Raw genomic sequence first — 16,352 nt, forward strand, 5'->3', positions numbered from 1 at the left:
AAAATCCAATACCCACATTCTGAGTGTTATATAATGCCCCTGTGGCAAGTATTATTTAACCAGATACAGATGTGTTGACTGTCAGAAGAAGCAGCTCTCCTGTCCAGCCCCAATTATTTGTGCATGTTCTTTTGGCAACAGCTCAGTTATGTGCAGTATCCATTCCTTTCAGCGTAACGAAGGTGAAAAGTTCAGCTATCTCTAGACAAGGCACTGCTATTTGAGGAGGAAAACATTAAAAACCATGTTGAGCCTGTGTTGGATTTGCAAAATACACACACTGGTAAGAAGGGGCAAACAGAGCTAAATCCGTCAAACACATTCAAGCCCCAAATCCGTAAGTTCAGAGCCTTTCCTTGGGTCTCACCTTAACTTTGGTGGTACATTAGCTTCTGACAATAAAGATACTAAATCTTTTCTGGTAGCAAGTCTTGCTGGTGATTCCTGACAGGCTGAGCTGCCAGCTGGTGCCAGAGCTCTGTTGCCACACTACACCCTCTCTGGGCCTATAAATATGTAATTATTCCTTGCACAGTGGAAGGGGAGAGAGTGCTGTCTCAAAGTACTCGATATCCCCAGGAGAGGAGCTCAGCCAGAGCCCAGGAGAGTCAAAGTCATTACAGGTCTAAGGGAAAGCTGAATTCCCCATGTGTTCCCCACTGTCAGCTGGCACTCACATCAGCTTGGAGTAAGGAAATGGGGCTGGAGAAAACCTTGAGTTTACCTTGGAGAGACTCAGCAGAGAGAGACACCTCTCTCTCACCAGTTCTGTAGGTTGAGATTTTTGCTTTATAGCTATGCCTCATGCCTGCCTCGCTCTCCTTACCACGCTGGCTTTTGGGGCTCTTTCCTAGGAGTCCAACTCACCCTATGAGGAGCTGAGTTCCTAGATGAACCATAGGCATCCTACATGGTTGAAAGATGCCTAAAAGTTAAGCTTTGCGACGATGATCACTGTGATATGCAGGTCTTTTGAAAGAGCTAGCTCACATTTGCTAGAGAGTGTGCATGTTCTTTCCTTATGCTTCTACAAGTAATTGAGAAAAAAAGCCCTGATCTAAAAATTCTCAAACCAATCATTGTTGGACTTTCTCCAAGTAGTAATAGGCACTCATGTGTAAAACAGAGGAATCAAAAGCCCTGCGTACCTTTGTAGATCCGGTTGTATATTTTTGGTTACAACCTATCATGTCTGACTTTCTGTTTTATTACTATGATTGACGATATTGGCATTGGAACAGTTCTAGCCTTGAAATATACAAGCAACCTGGACCTGAATATATTATGAACTGCAAAGAGGGCCCTTCATGGTTGTAAAGTGGCTTGATACTCTCAGAGCTGGAGACAGAGCAATGAGATGAGATCCAATGAAGAAACAAGTGCAAGCCCTGCAAGTTTCCAGAGCAGTAAAGGACTAGTAAATTGGTTATAAAACCAAAATGCGAAATAGGGAAAAATAAGAAGAGTAATCTGGTTTTGAAAATGGTGGAATATGTGCTGATCTTTTAAATCTTCATTAAACCTCCCTTGATAAAGGGATCTATAATGGTGAAAAGTTGGTTATTTTTGTTGCTTATTAACGGAAAAGAAAAGGGCATTCTGTAGATGCTAAAGATAAAACGAGGAGCAAAATTTTCTCTTTTTTCCCTAGAAAGAGAAAAATTCAGATTAGATTTTTAAGAAAAATTAGATTTTTCTACAAAAAAAGAATTAATGGAATGGCATAGATTAAAAAACCTGAGTTTTCAGCAATCGAGTTCTTCAGAAACAGAATTCTTAGAGGAGCAGGGCAGATAGTCAAGTGTGTCAAATGTGAACCTGACGAGCCTTTTACAACACTAACATCTTTGAGTGCAAAATTAGCATCTTACTTGAATCTGGGGATGTGATGACATCTCAAGCTACAAACTTTTTATGTTCTAAAAAAAAAGATTGCCTTAATTATTTAAGCCTAATTAGAGTTCAAAGCACCACCCAGCACATAATTTTTTCTTGACTTTGTATTTCACAGTATGTTGCTCTTTATAGGCCATTTTGGAGCAGACTGTTAGATATGAAAACACCTTGTAAAATGAAACATAGTGCAAAGCCAACACCTTCCAACTGTACTGAAATAATAAATCCCTCCTCTCCTTTCTTTTAATTCCTATATATTCCTTCTGCTCTGCTTGCTCCTGCCCTAACCACTGTATGTATATTTGTGAAAGAAAGAGCCATCTGCATCTGATGTTTCTTCCCCAAATCACCTTGTCGGACCTCGCTAGAACTATAATGACCCTAATCAGGCCAATGGGCTGGGGATAAAAGTTTTAGCCTCTTTTCCCAAGTCTGGCACAGGTCTAGTACAACTTAAGTTTTCTCTTTTTCATTCTCCCTTCAGTAAAACAGAGATTATTTCTCTTTTAGCATTGATGGTAATTACCGCATTGCAAAGTAGTGTTTTGTAACAAAAATAAGTTTTGCAGAAGATTATAGCAAAAATGAATGACATAAACTAATCTGAGCTCAGGGAACTTACGTTGTTACTTTTCCATGTATTTATTTACTTAGATAATTTGCAGAAGAGTTCCAGATTTCTGCAAAACTCACACCATTATTTACCAGTGATGATGCCCTAAACAAAGTCATATGCACTGATTACATAACGGCCCTTATTAGACTATAAAAAGAAGTTATGTAAATCAATATTTGACTGCTTTCCCAGAACTTTTTATCTATGTGTCACGCCTGCCTTTTCCTTCTGTAACCCCACCAATTACAAATGCACTTTATTTCTAAGTGGGTCACTCCATTGTAGGAGAGATTACATGAATTCTTCCTCGAGGAACTTGGGAAATTATGGAGAAAAGTAAGATCAGAGGCACAAGGGATAAGAAGCCGGTACAATACTGTTGCATGAAAGGATATATTAGTCATCAGAGCTCAACTTATTACAGAAATTATTATAAGATGGAAGAAGGATTCAGTATTTAACTAGATGAAGTACTCCTGTCATTATTGTTAATTAGAATAAATATTTTGGGGTTAATAAAGCCTTTTAATTTGTCATTATTTTTTTTATGAATAGATGTTCCAAATTTATCATTGATCTTGTACTAACTACTAATTTGAAGCCTAAATTAGGTAGATGAAGGTAGGTGTTTGTTGCCAGCTGTGATTTCAAAATCCTGATAAGAATATAGTATTTTCCAGTCTCTCTGTAAAACAACAATAATAATTTTAAAAATCCAAAAGCAAAAATGAGATAAAAGAAAGGTATCTTTTCCTTTCTTTAGCTCTCTTCCTTTACAGCTGACAGTAGAAATAATAAATATGTAAGATGTGCTAAAGAGACATATTTACCTGGCATTTTCCACTTGTACTGTGGCTTTTATTACTGCATAAAAGGTATTAGGTATAGTTGCTCTTGTTACTTCAGAGTCACAAGCCTCCAGCCACAGACACCATGAAACTGTGTTTTCATGGTATCAGCTACATGGAAATGTTATTTTAGTTGTCATTCTTGTCTCCACTCCATGCAAGTCAATTCCAGCCCTTTCAATCACTTCTCACGCACCAGTTTGTCCATGTTGGGAGTAATTTTCATAACGAGTTCACAAGCTGTTTCCCATTTTCACTGTACCTTTGTCAGCTATGGTTAAAACTCATTATACATCCTCCCTAAAAAGGATGCAAAATATATTATTCCTTGAGCAGAACAGCTAAATACTTTCCCAGTGCTGGACAATAGCTTCCAACCACAGCCTTTTCTTAATGTACCAAGAAACAAAGACTAAGATGAGTAGAAAGGGTAAAACATTTCCATATGACTGAACTAGGGGGTTCTCCACTAATACCAAAAATGAAGTCTGGACAAAATGTGTGTTCCTTATATATATAAACTGTACAGAAGCACAGTGTTTATTTTTATGGAAAAATACCCTTATTTCCTTTCTAGTCCTCTAAGAAAAAACATTTTTGTCCAATATTTTTTAAATGGAGGGAAAACAATGTGAAAACATTATTGTCAAATGGCTCCCATGCATAACTTCCAAATGTTGAAAGACACATCTTCTACAAATACACCAGTGAATTCGACCCAGGCCATTGTTAAGATACAAATATATCTGCTCTAGTGCAGCTATAGTGTGCTGTTCCCAAGGGAAAGCTGTAGTAAAGATCTAGCTAGTATTTTGTTGCATCTGTCTAGAAAATGTATAATACCTGGAGGACGTGGCCAGAGCAATGAGCAAGGCTTGAAGAATCCCTCTGATGAAGACAATGGGATTCTTCTTGGTGATAAAGAAGTACATCATTGGCAGAATAAACAGGCCATGCACCACCAGGCCGCAAACCACCGTAATGGCATAGAAACCCAGTTTCTTCCCAATGGCTGAAGGGTCATCCATTTCTAAGATTTTACCAGCAATTAGGAACACAATTCCGAATGGAAAATACCTGAGCAAAAAGAAAGACAGTCATTATTAGGAGATAGCTCACTTCCATCAAACAGTATGAGATGGGAAAGCCTTGTACTTCCCGTAGCAGCGCAGTAACAGCAGCCTGTCTGGAAGCGGCACAGATGGGTTCCGTTGTTTTATCAGCCTAAGGCCCCCTCTCTCACACTTGAGGAGTGTGCCCAAAGCACTGGGTGAAACAATCTTCTCTGTGGGGTACTCCTCAGCACAGCTGAGGTTATGGTGCTGGTCAGGAATGACTTTAAAATGTTTTCGTTCAGAAGGCAGCTCTGACTTTTTAGCTTAAGGCAGGTCATTCACTGGGGAGAGGGGGAATGAATCCTAAGCTCTGCTCATGCGCTTGTGCTCGTGTAATTGTTCACGGATTTTAGCTGGAAGCTGTTAAGTAAATGTTTATGTTGCCTTTGGAAGACATAGGAGAAATACCAATGTGCATTAGACATGCTCTTGGACTGCCTGGGAGTTTGATTCAGGGCAGACAGGTGGAAGAATGCCTAGTTTCTGAACCCCTTCTGGACTGGATGTGGGACAAGTGTTTTATCAAAACTGTTGTGCTTCTGTACACACACAAAGCCATAGGTGCCAAAAGAGCTTAAGGTTAAAAAAGAAATAAAAATAGATCTGGGGGCATCCAACCATCTTCCACTTGCAGCTGTGCTATCTTCAGAGACTTGCCACTTCCTTCTTATCCTTTCAGAAATTACTACCCCCTTGGACCCATCTAGCCAAGTGATCAATCCCTGACCCAGCTCACTCAGACGGGACCAGGTAGCTGGAAACACAGGCTGAGTGCTGGTAGTGGGATCCCCCCACATCAGGCTGCGCCATGTTTGGGGATCTTCTGAAGGGTGAGGAAGATGCTAAGCTGATAGTTTTTGTTGTTGGCTGTCACCTACTGTTCCTTTGATCTTTGAGGCAGGTGGGTTGGCAGGTCTAGCTGACTCTTACTGTAATTTAGGACTATTCTGAAGGCTTTTCCTAAGTGACGTGGCCTAAGATGGTTCATTGAGGGCTATTTTGCTGACATGGAGACATCCTGAATGCCAAGCACTCTGGGTATATCATCTCCACTGTGCTGTTCAGTGCAGAGATAGCAAAGCTAGCAGCAACCAGGCGAACGACACTACAGTCACGTCAGCAGAAAAGCCCAGCGCTCTCCTGAGCAAGCTGAGGCCAGGCTAGTAGTTCTAGTGGAGCAGTGCTGTAAGGGATGGAAGTACCAGCCTGAGCATCTCATCATGCTCCTCCCTTGTGTGGGCTGGATGTATTATAATCCCTCTTGGCATGGCCAAGGGTTGCAGTGCTCCTAGTGCATACAGCACACACCCACCCAGCTATACCGTGTTTCGTTATTTGGGAGTAATATATAGGGTGCCTCTGTCAAAAGGACAGGACAAGCCAGGGACAGGATGTGTGTGTATGTATCTTCCTTCAAATGCTGAGGCCTTGCAAAGCTAAGGATCATTCACCCTCATCTGGAAATAAGTTTATGACATTTCTGTGTATCCTCTTCTGTTGAAATTTTCTTACTTGTTTTTTTTTAAAAAAAAGATTTTCTTACAAAACCAGTTACTTACCAAACAGCAACTGCCACTATCTTCATGACAGATTCATTTAAGCACTGGCAAAAGCTGACCAAAGGAACGCCACTGTTCCCCATTCTTCCCAACATTATACCTGCAAACAAAGGTATTCAGGGTCAATTTCTCAGGTGCCTTCATGCAAAGCCCCAGTGCTTTCCCTCCCTGCTGTAATTCAAAGTGAACTAAGTGGGAGATGACTGGATGAATATAGATCTTTGTGCTGTATAAAAAGACATGGTATCTGAAAATCTCACACAAACACAAGAGCGTGGGGGAGCCAGGCCACAGCCTTGTGCTTTGGCTCCATACAGGGCACTCTCCCCTAGCTTGGGTGTTTTTTCATTTGCAGTTCTCTGAAAGTTTTCCTGTGGAGGGATAGACTTTCGTGCTGCAGATTTAATCCCCCTAGTAGCAAGCCTGTTTCCTTAATTATCTTTCATAGAGCCCTGAGATGGATTTACCTGCTCTGAGGGATCCATGGAAGACAAACTGAAAAACTTTTTTCTAATGAAGGAAGCTGTCTCTGCCTGCAGTCTGCCTCACCGCTGTGCGCTGCATACAACTGGGCAGCACCCGTGAGACACTCCTGGGGCAAACCCAGTACCGAGGCTTGTTCTGGTAATGGGGAGTTAATGAGGGGTCTCCATCCTATTTTTAGTAGATATGTGTCTACATAATAACAACCAACCCTCATAATCAGTCAGGCATTGCAAATTTGGGGGAGATAAGGAAATGCAAGTTCATGTGGAGAAAAGCCAAATTGCTACACAGACTAACCAGCAAAGAAGAAAGAAAACAAAACTCATTTATGTGCACCCAGCCCTCAGAAAGGAAAAGAATAAAGCTCTGGGATGTGTCATCTAACCATATATTCTCCAGACAGTGTTAGTTTCCAGTAATGCATATAAATAGATGTAATTTTCCTATTTTATTAATTTTCTGCCATCACTCCCTGAAAGGATTATAAGTGATCGAATTAATTGCTCAAGGAAGCACTTCGAAAGCTACCTGCACCAAGTGAGACTGCCTCTGAGGGGGTTTCCTGAGGAAGCAGGGGGCTATGAGTCGGGTGCGTCCTGCCACTTGCTCTGGGTATGCAGTGTCCTTGCTTTGAGCGGGAGCCCAGGTCTGTCCCTCAGAGCCCACGTCTGCGCTTGCGAGCCAGGTCTGAGGCAGCACCGCTTCCAGGACAAGCCCCTCCTGAGGCAGGGAGGGAGCTCTCAGCTGTTTTATCCAGGGATTTCACAATAACAGTGCATTCAAGATGTGGGTTTGTAAGCCTGTTAATATTCATCTAACCTATAACTTTTAGGTCAGAAAACAACACTTTTATTAAGCATGTTGCTCATCTTTGGTAATAGGACATTAAATATAGTTCAGCTCTTCTAGCCTGGTGGGTGGCAGTTTTACAAGAGTCTTGGCTTCTAATTCAGTATAATGCCAAAAAGAAGAAATGCCTTCTTTTTCATTTTACAGGCATAACTGAAATTTGCTCTTTAAAACACTGACCTACCTTAGCATGTGGCTATTGGTGGGGACAGACAGGGGAGTGGGCAGGTCTGGGACATTGCCCTGATGTACCAAGTTCCGTTTCATTGAAAACATTTTCCATGTAGAGAATAAATAATGTGTGCTCCTCCAAGAAAAAGAAGATCAGATGTCTCAATGCTTAGCCACTTGTGATAATCTCTAACAGAAATTCCTGCACACTGTGTGAGAAGAGGTAATACAGATAGTCACAGCTGAGCCAGAATCAAGGCTTTTCATGTGTCTTGACCTCACACTCTGCTTGTCAAATGTTGCCCATTTTTAATGCATGTCTGGCAAAGAAGTGCAGTCGTTCATGGACACGATTTATTCCTGTTACTAAGCAATTCAGCTCCCATTTCAGGAAAAGGAAGACAGTTAGCTCAAGTCTGAATTCTTGTCCCTTTATGTTATTTTGATGCTGTTCAAGGACCTTAAAGAAGCTGTAATAAGAACTCATACCCACCCTAATGCTGTTTTTCTATGCCAAAGAAAAACTTATTTCTGCAAATAAGACTCAGCCAAAGTGAGCAAAACTATTACAAAGCACCAAGGCCTGTATACCTTTTTTTTTTTTTTTTTTTTTTTCAATAAATAAAAACTGTGGAAGGATGCTCGTCTTTCATAGACATTCAAGACAAATATCTTCTGGTTCATTGCTTCCATTTTTTGGGGTCGTGCAGAAAGTTGAAGACAGTGATAAATGCTTGGCTGCATTCTTTGTTCAAAATGACAGTCTGGAATCATCACTGGTAGATGACAAGTTTTGAGGGTTTAGTGTCTCAGGTTTGTTCATGGCTAATACAGTCACAGCTGACCCAGCAGCCAGGACTATGCTGTATGTGGCAGGACCAGCAGAACATTTTCTGTACATCAGCCAGGAAGAAACCACCTCTTGAGCCCCAGGCCAGCAAGACTTAGGGTCATGGTAAAAGTAATACATGCAGTTCTGGGAAAACAATGAATGATCTTCTGTACTCAGAAGTATAAAATTGCCCTTGATCCTAATAAGCACGTGTAATGAATTCATTCATATCCAATACTTTTTGGCTGGAATAGTGTTTGCTGTGACATTGTACTTTGGGAATTGACTATAAAATACTACAAACTGGGGCACAATTTCCAGCAGTGTTGCATGTGGAATACCACCCTCTGGAGAAACTAAAAGAGAGAGACAAGCCCGCTAATTCTAGACTTGATTTTTGACCCCTTGTGCTGGTATAACCCATAATCTACTAAGTACAGTCAAAGATGTTTTATGGAACTACCTCTGCTGACCAGATTAATTTCCAAGAATAAATTTAGATAAGGAAAATCTGATCAGCATTTTATTGTAAAAATCATCAGAACTTTATGATTAACTAGAGCATGTTTGTTTAAATTCCCTCTTCCAAATCCACAAACATAATATAACACACATGGCACCAATGAGTTACTCCAGCAAGTTAAATAGAATAAATTAGCTAGACAGAAGCTCTTAAGAGTCCACTGTGATAATCTACTAGATGGTTTATAACTATCTGCATTGCAGGATGTCAAAAATAAAATCCACAGATTTAAAACTGATAAAACAATATACCTTTGTAGCTCACTTATTCAAGATATCACTGAAGCTCATTACCTCAGCTGGGTTCTTACAGTGACAGTTATATTCTACTCTAATCATGTGATAAAACGTGACTAAGAATGAGTAAGAACAACAGACAGGGCAGGTTCCAGGGCTAAAGTAAATTTCTGCCTGGTGAGGGGAACTTTAGCCAAGGACTTGGTCTGGGAGCAGGTTTTTCTTGGACTACTAGCTGCTGTAGGGGTGAAATGTCCAGCCATGAGAGTGGGGGGTGTCTCAGCCTGATGCCCCCTGAACCAAAAGCAGTGCAGGAAGTTCTTTATTCCTGTAACACAACACCTGGAGATCTGGGCATTAGAATTGTACTAAATTCTTGGGATTTGGAAAGAAAGTCTGCTACAGACTTGTTTATTTCAGAATTTCTTGAAACTTTGTCTGGGATTTTTGCTACTGTCCAGAGAGTGAAACAGAATATTGGCAGAGGGGCCATGGGTCTGAGCTGGTATAGTAATTCCTACCTCCTCTGAGCACATTGTATTAGTGTTTCTTACAGTCAGGAAAAAATGGTTCACAAATAAAAGCTCAAAATAATCCAGAAAAAAATGAAAAAAAAGAATGTAAAGTGCATGCACAGAAAACAGAACTGCATGGAACAGAAATCATCAAGGATTTTGCAGATTTATCTTCGAAAGGTTGGGAGAACAGCTCTGTAACAGTCTTGCCTTTTCCCCCCCCAAAGTTTAGATAGAAGCAGTTAAAAAAGGTGAATCCAGAAACCGAACAACCCAACCCCTATCTTTTTCTCTTAAATGCACACTTGGATTATTACAAACCAAACATGCCTGAAACCTACCCATTGTGGCAGAGAATATCACAATCCCTAGCACATTCATGCCATCACTAGTGCCTGGTTCTGACTTGTAAATCACTTCAGGAGGGGGAGTGATATCCAAGGCAAAGTTCTGGACATTGGATCCATTCTCATCCTGGACTCCATATATTATAATGTGATGAGTGGTGCTTTCAGACGATGCTTTGTTAGATTTAATGATGGGAATAGTCCTGGTGCGATACTGAAAGAAAACAAAATAATTTTAATTATAATACCCCAGCAGGAATTAATAGTTTAATGAGACCTCCTAAGTGCTCTGTTTCAAAAAGGCTGCATGTTAAAGGGACATGCATGAAAAGAAGAATGACAGCTCCTGTCCCTATGCTGCTAAAATCTGTAAAAACAGTTGAGTTTTTGGAAAAGCATAACAAAATCAGAGTTTCCTATAATCAGACCCTTGTGCAGCAAACACACCATTTCCTGATAGAGCTACTTTCCTATAAGACATAATCAGGAATGACTCCCTAGAGGTTCTGAGTGCCCTTCTCTTTGTCTCACTAGAGGTAATGTTCCCATGAAATATTTCCCCAGGTGAAATAAATATAGCCATGCTTCTTGCTCACTCAGAACTTTTAGATGAGTTTTTCTGGCTAGATTCCAATCTGAGTAATTAGATTCTTCCCAAATACATCATTGTGTTGCTTTAATTTGACACGGTATTCTGTTCTTCCTTTGTGCAGTGCTACTGTGCGCTCTTAAAGAGACTCCAGCTACTCTGTGACTGCAGTCCCATGGTAAGAGAAACCATGTTGCATACTGGCATAAATTATTCTGCTTCCCTACAGCACCTGTCTCAAGGTCCTAAAAAATCTGGCCTCAGGTGGAGGTGGAGCTGACATAGGTGTGCATGTCTATTCTCTAGTCACACTGTGCATTTTATGCTTGTTTGTTTTGCCTTCATATACCAAGGCTGCTGAGGCTAATGGAAAGGGACTCAATAATTCCTAAATGCTGAAGGTACTAACAGTATCTGAAATAATACGCAATGTCTGTATCTGGATTCTGTTTTATGAAGATACATGTTTTATGTGATGCTGGCTTATCTCTTTCATCAGTGGTAAAAGGAATATAGCCACTTACCTGCTTGAATGTGGCCTCAACAAGATTGGCTGGAAACATGTTCCTAAAAATAAACAAATAAAAGAATAATTTCTATGGAACTGAAAACAACTTCTGTTTACTGTGTCTTGGGTCTCCCATGATAAATTAGTTTTTCACCCTCCTAGAGAGCAAGGGCTGGATGGGTACAGAAGACTGCTACTCTCTCCCAGTCATGCCATACAGCTGTCCCTGACAAAGCAAGGCTCAACAGAGAGACAGTTCCTTAGAATTAAAGTTTTGGGACTTGCTTCTAAACACCCGGAGTGAGACCCAGGAGCTCTAGTTTCAGTTTCTGGCTCTGCCACAGTCTCCATGTTGTAACCAGGGCAACATAATTGCTATCATTCCCTTTCCCGTCTGCTAAATGCGGAGAAGAATATTTCTTTATTCCATATTTTGTCTTCCCTACTTAGGTAATGAGCTGTTCAAGACAAAGTCAGTGTTCAGGGATGTATTCCTGAGACTCCTGGGTGCTGTAATCTACTTTGGGATTTCTAAGTACTCCTCTGAGATGACTCACAAACTGTAGTACCTCCTGATACACTTTCATCACTAAAATTGCAAGTGATGTAGACTTTGCAGTGGTTTGGTCAAGAACAATTTTCTTTTCAAAAGGAGGATCTCATTCCTGATTAAAAGAATTGAGATTAGAGCTGCACAGTTTTCTGCTAAGTTTTATTTTAATATGGTTCCCAAGGCTTCAGAACAAGAGTCTGAAGTGAGGCCAACAGCTTCATCTTTGCTCACAACTGAGCTACAGATGAAGACAATGACCATATGCTGTGAGATCTGCAGTGAGACCGATAGATTTTTAATTCCAAAAGGGACTCTTGTTGTCATCTTTTCTGACTTTCTGCTAATTTATAACTTCTGTTTGAGCTAATTACTACTTTGCAGAAAGACATTCAACCCTAATTTGAAATGGAAGCACACCCTCTACAGGCTTCAAAGAGGAATCATAGTGTAGTTGGGGAAAAAAGCTAAAAAGTCATATATTTCCAATCAGGAAATTCCTGGGAATCAGGATTTCTGTGATGATTCTAATAGGACAATTTTCAGAACTGAGTTATTTTCAGCCCAAAGTTCTGAACCTATGGGCAGAAGACAGTGACAGCCTATGACACAATTATATGTGTATATATAATATAATATACATTTATGTAAGGAGAAAATCCTGAACCAAAAGACTTTTTACTTAAAGTCCAGCTCAAGCCCTAAGACAGGACAACACCTAAGAATACGTGAAAACCCCACTCTCATTCCAAAGAGAATTGCTATACATATATACACAGATAAGTGCATGTTGAAGTGAGACATTTTCCAGACCTGCTTTCCTCTTTGCAGCTGCAGCATCTGGCTGCTGCTAATGGAGTCGCAGCAAAAGCATGCTGTGCAGCACTGGCTTAGAGAAAACAATTTTATTGCTATTTTAAGTGGTCATAATTTGACATTATGGTTGCACTTCAAATTATGAGGTAGAATCTGTTTCAGTAGTGTCAGGCACTGAGAGAAATCGTGACAAAGAGATACTTAATTATCCTTTTCAGGGTAAAACAGAGGGAGAAGAATTTTAATTAAAGGGTAGTAATACTGTCTAATGATTGAAACAGAAGACTGAAAATGAGGGGGTTTTGTTGGCCTGCTATGTGAGAGCAGACAAGCCACATAAAGGCATCATTGGTCATTTTGGTAAGGCTGTTGCTTTAGGGCAAACTAGTGTTACACAGACAAGTTACTACCAGGCAAGATACGAGGTTGATGTGCAGCACTTTACTCTTCTTTAACTGTCCTGGTCTTTCCTCGCCTCAGTGCAGGTGAGACAGTTCAGATTACCCACCCCTTGCAGCCTGATCTGCTCCCTGGCACTCCTGCACGTTAACAGCATACAGTAGCTGTGCTGTACATGTACACTGCAACACCTCCTTCCATCTTACCAATCCTGCTGAAGAGCCCTAGGTATGATGATGGCCGTGCACTACGGGGATGCGATAGCAGAGGGCAGCAGCTTTAGCCATATAGAATCACAGAATCATAGAATGGTTTGGGTTGGAAGGGACCTTTAAAGGTCATCTAGTTCATCTTCCCATATAAGGAAATTATCATAACTTAGCAAGGTTTAGCTAAATTAATGCAGTCTCTTTGTACATACTTTCATTTAATTGGAGTGATTTAGCTTAAGACACTTAAGACACTGTGTAGTGATGTGCTCAGTGATGAACAACACTCACTACACCATTGTAAGCAGTGCTGTACGTCTGAGTGCTGTGCTGCCATCAACAGAGCTTTCACCCAGGTAACAACAGTGCAAAGCACTGGGTCATCTCTGCAAATCATCCATAAAGCTGATGATTCTCTGATGCAAATGTTGAATCCGTAGCCAAAGCAAGACACAGACAACAGCCAGCTGTGCATGGCTTTCCTGTCAGATGCAGACACAACCTTCTGCCTGAGCCCTGGGAGCTTGGCTGACACAGGGGGACTAACTGAAGAACAGCTGGATGGAGCTGGACCTGGGAAAGATGGAGAGGATGTTTATAGGAGGGGAAAGCACTGGAGAGAAAAAATGGTTACTGCCTTATTATGCCTCATAAGGGAATTCTACTTCCAGATTGTTAAAGGGTTCATTAATATTAAATTGTCTTTGCTTTGTGATTTGAGATGATGAGCTGAAAGGTGATATAGGAGTGCACAGTGTTAGTGGGATGATTGTGCTCCGACCTGCTGAGTGAATGTGAATTATTCTGAAAGCACAGATCCACACTGAGGATTCCTGCACAGCTCTGGATCTAATGTCACATATAAGCCATAGCTTTACAAAGAAATATGAATTCAACTGCTGATGATTTCCACTTTCTCCCTTAGTTTTATAGTCCTAATTAGTAGAATTAAGAACAAATTAAGACTGCTCAAGAAAGGAAATATCATATGGTTAGTAGCTAGATTAAATGTTAGACAAATTTGTGGAGGATTAAAGCATTTTGTTTCTTTATCATTCTTTATCCTGCAGGAATTACAACTACCCACTTAATACTGGACGCTGGAACTCTCCCAGTATTTTTTAATATATTATGCACTGTGATCCAGTCTTTGAGACTAGCCTTACCAAAGTTACACAATTTATCTAGTGAAGGGCTGACCTGAATGTGTTTGCCAGAGCTTCGGCTTATTTTTTATTTTAAGCTGTTTTACTTGGATTGAAAAAATCCAGTATTAGCCAAAATTTTGTTTTGTTAATTAAAAACATTCAAGAGAGCAATTCGTGGACAAGAACTCTAATGGACTAAAAACAAATAATGAGAAGAAAGTATCAAACTGTCACCTAGAGCTGGGAGATGCCTGGGAGTGTTTGTTGGTTCAGACAGGCCTTTTCAGAAACACCTGAGAAATTTTCACTTTAGGGGTATGTTTTGAACTGAATTAAAGACATTGTCAGTACTTACAAAGTAATAATTCAAGCTGAGCTACTCAGTGCTGTCACCACCTATAAATGCTGTTGTGTTTATTCAATTAAGGGAGCTAAGCAGATAAGATACTTCTAAACTTCCAGCATTACTTTCAGATTGCTTACAAGATACAGGACACAAAATAATAGTGCGGGAGACTTAAAGTGATCTGGGATTCATCTCTCTAGTACAAGCAACATTGTCTCTAACCTCAGAGGCACAATTCAGCGTTCCCGGAAAAAATAATTTCACATGATAATAGGGAATTAAATACAGTGAATAACGTTGAGTGAGGCTGGTGTGGAACATAGATAAATTTCGGTCTAAGACAAGGATCTGATTGTAAAACAGACACTGAGACATATGGTTTCTGGTTACATAAAAAATTAAGAGCTAAATACTGTCTGCCCTGAGGAAAAATGTTTCCCAGAGCATCTTCTGCTTCAGGAATTCTTCCAGACAGAGCAGGAGTGTTCAACACAGGCTAAAAGAGTGAATGTGCATGAAACTTCAATATCAGCCTAGTGAACCTTCTTCAGACTGTGAGCTATTGAGCCACAGCTGGCACAGTGTGCCTGGCCTGCATTTGCAGTGACAGCAGCATATACACACAAGTGACCTACTAAGAACCTTCTTTGACTACATCCTGCTGTGATGTACAGGCTGGTTCATTCTACTAGCAAATTTTGGAGTCCTTCCCTAATTCTGTATGGGATAAGAGGATTCAGATGTAAGGATGTATTGAGTTAGAAATGTGTATGTATGACTAAGGCAACATGCGTTCAGCAATTTGGTAGTCATGGAATTTGAAGAAAATCCTGAAGACTTGTATCAAGTATAGACAGCATCTGGTCTAAGGAGCAACTCTGAGGGTGCAGCTTCCCATTACACATAGGACTCCTCAGCACCTTACCACTGCCAGAAGTGGGAGGCTTTCTTTCCTTCTCCATTGTCTCACAGCAATTAACCTACCAATTAAGACTATTCACTCATTTCTGCTCCCCTAGTATGCTGCTGCTTTAGGAAGCTGAATTGTGTTAGGAAGCCATTTTCCAGCTCAAGCCGTGCCTTGGCACTGCCCCCAGGACATGGGAGCCCTTTTGCTCTCTTCAGAAGGTTGCTGACTCTGAGAACTACAGTAGTGATACAAATACCAGCACCATTAAACTGTTTTACTGATCATGCCATTAGTCGAATTGTCCACAGAACATGAGGCTACAGCTACTGGGATAGACAGTTTGATGGCTGCTGGATAACTTCTATTAGAAATAATAGGCCAAATTCCAGTTGCACTTATACTACTGAATATCTGAAATACTCATTCTAAGTCCTGACTACAACATCTGTTAACTCAAAGCATTCAGCTTTTGCAGATCTTTTTAATAAGAAATTAGGCCAGCTGCTCTTGTGCAAGAGCAGCCACAGGTACGGCAGATGTCGATTCCTCGACTCAGAACACCCGTTCCCTCTGGGGCACTCTGTGCTTTGCAGCAGCAATCTGGTTTTGCTCTCAGACTTTGATGTTATCAGTACTTAATCCCTGCCACACCAGACAGCCTTTGGCTGCAGTCTCCCGTGCTGTGGAATTAAAGCCACCAGACTGGGTTTTTGCTACGTATGTGCCCTCATAATATTTTATTGGCCTATATTTGCACTGGGCATAAACCAGCTTTGGACACTCTGCTCTCAAATTTGAACTAGCATAGCTGAGCTTGCAAGAACACTGTTCTAATACCGAGTATTTGACAGTATTCTAATACTTCAGTGTTTGAGATCTTACCC

General features: G+C 40.7%; 1 protein-coding gene across 1 annotated transcript in view; it reads right to left on the reverse strand.

Annotated features, from left to right (window-relative positions):
* Nucleotides 1-16,352, reverse strand: part of SLC1A7 (solute carrier family 1 member 7) — a 52,455-nt gene that overhangs the window by 12,762 nt on the left and 23,341 nt on the right. Inside the window, exons 4-7 of the mRNA XM_068406325.1 lie at nt 11,107-11,149; nt 9,988-10,207; nt 6,035-6,134; nt 4,204-4,437 (exon numbers count right to left, since the gene is read on the reverse strand). Coding sequence (XP_068262426.1) covers nt 4,204-4,437; nt 6,035-6,134; nt 9,988-10,207; nt 11,107-11,149 — 597 coding nt within the window. The remainder of the gene's footprint in view (nt 1-4,203; nt 4,438-6,034; nt 6,135-9,987; nt 10,208-11,106; nt 11,150-16,352) is intronic.

The sequence above is a fragment of the Nyctibius grandis genome, chromosome 8 (assembly GCF_013368605.1).
Source record: "Nyctibius grandis isolate bNycGra1 chromosome 8, bNycGra1.pri, whole genome shotgun sequence".
NCBI lineage: Eukaryota > Metazoa > Chordata > Aves > Nyctibiiformes > Nyctibiidae > Nyctibius > Nyctibius grandis.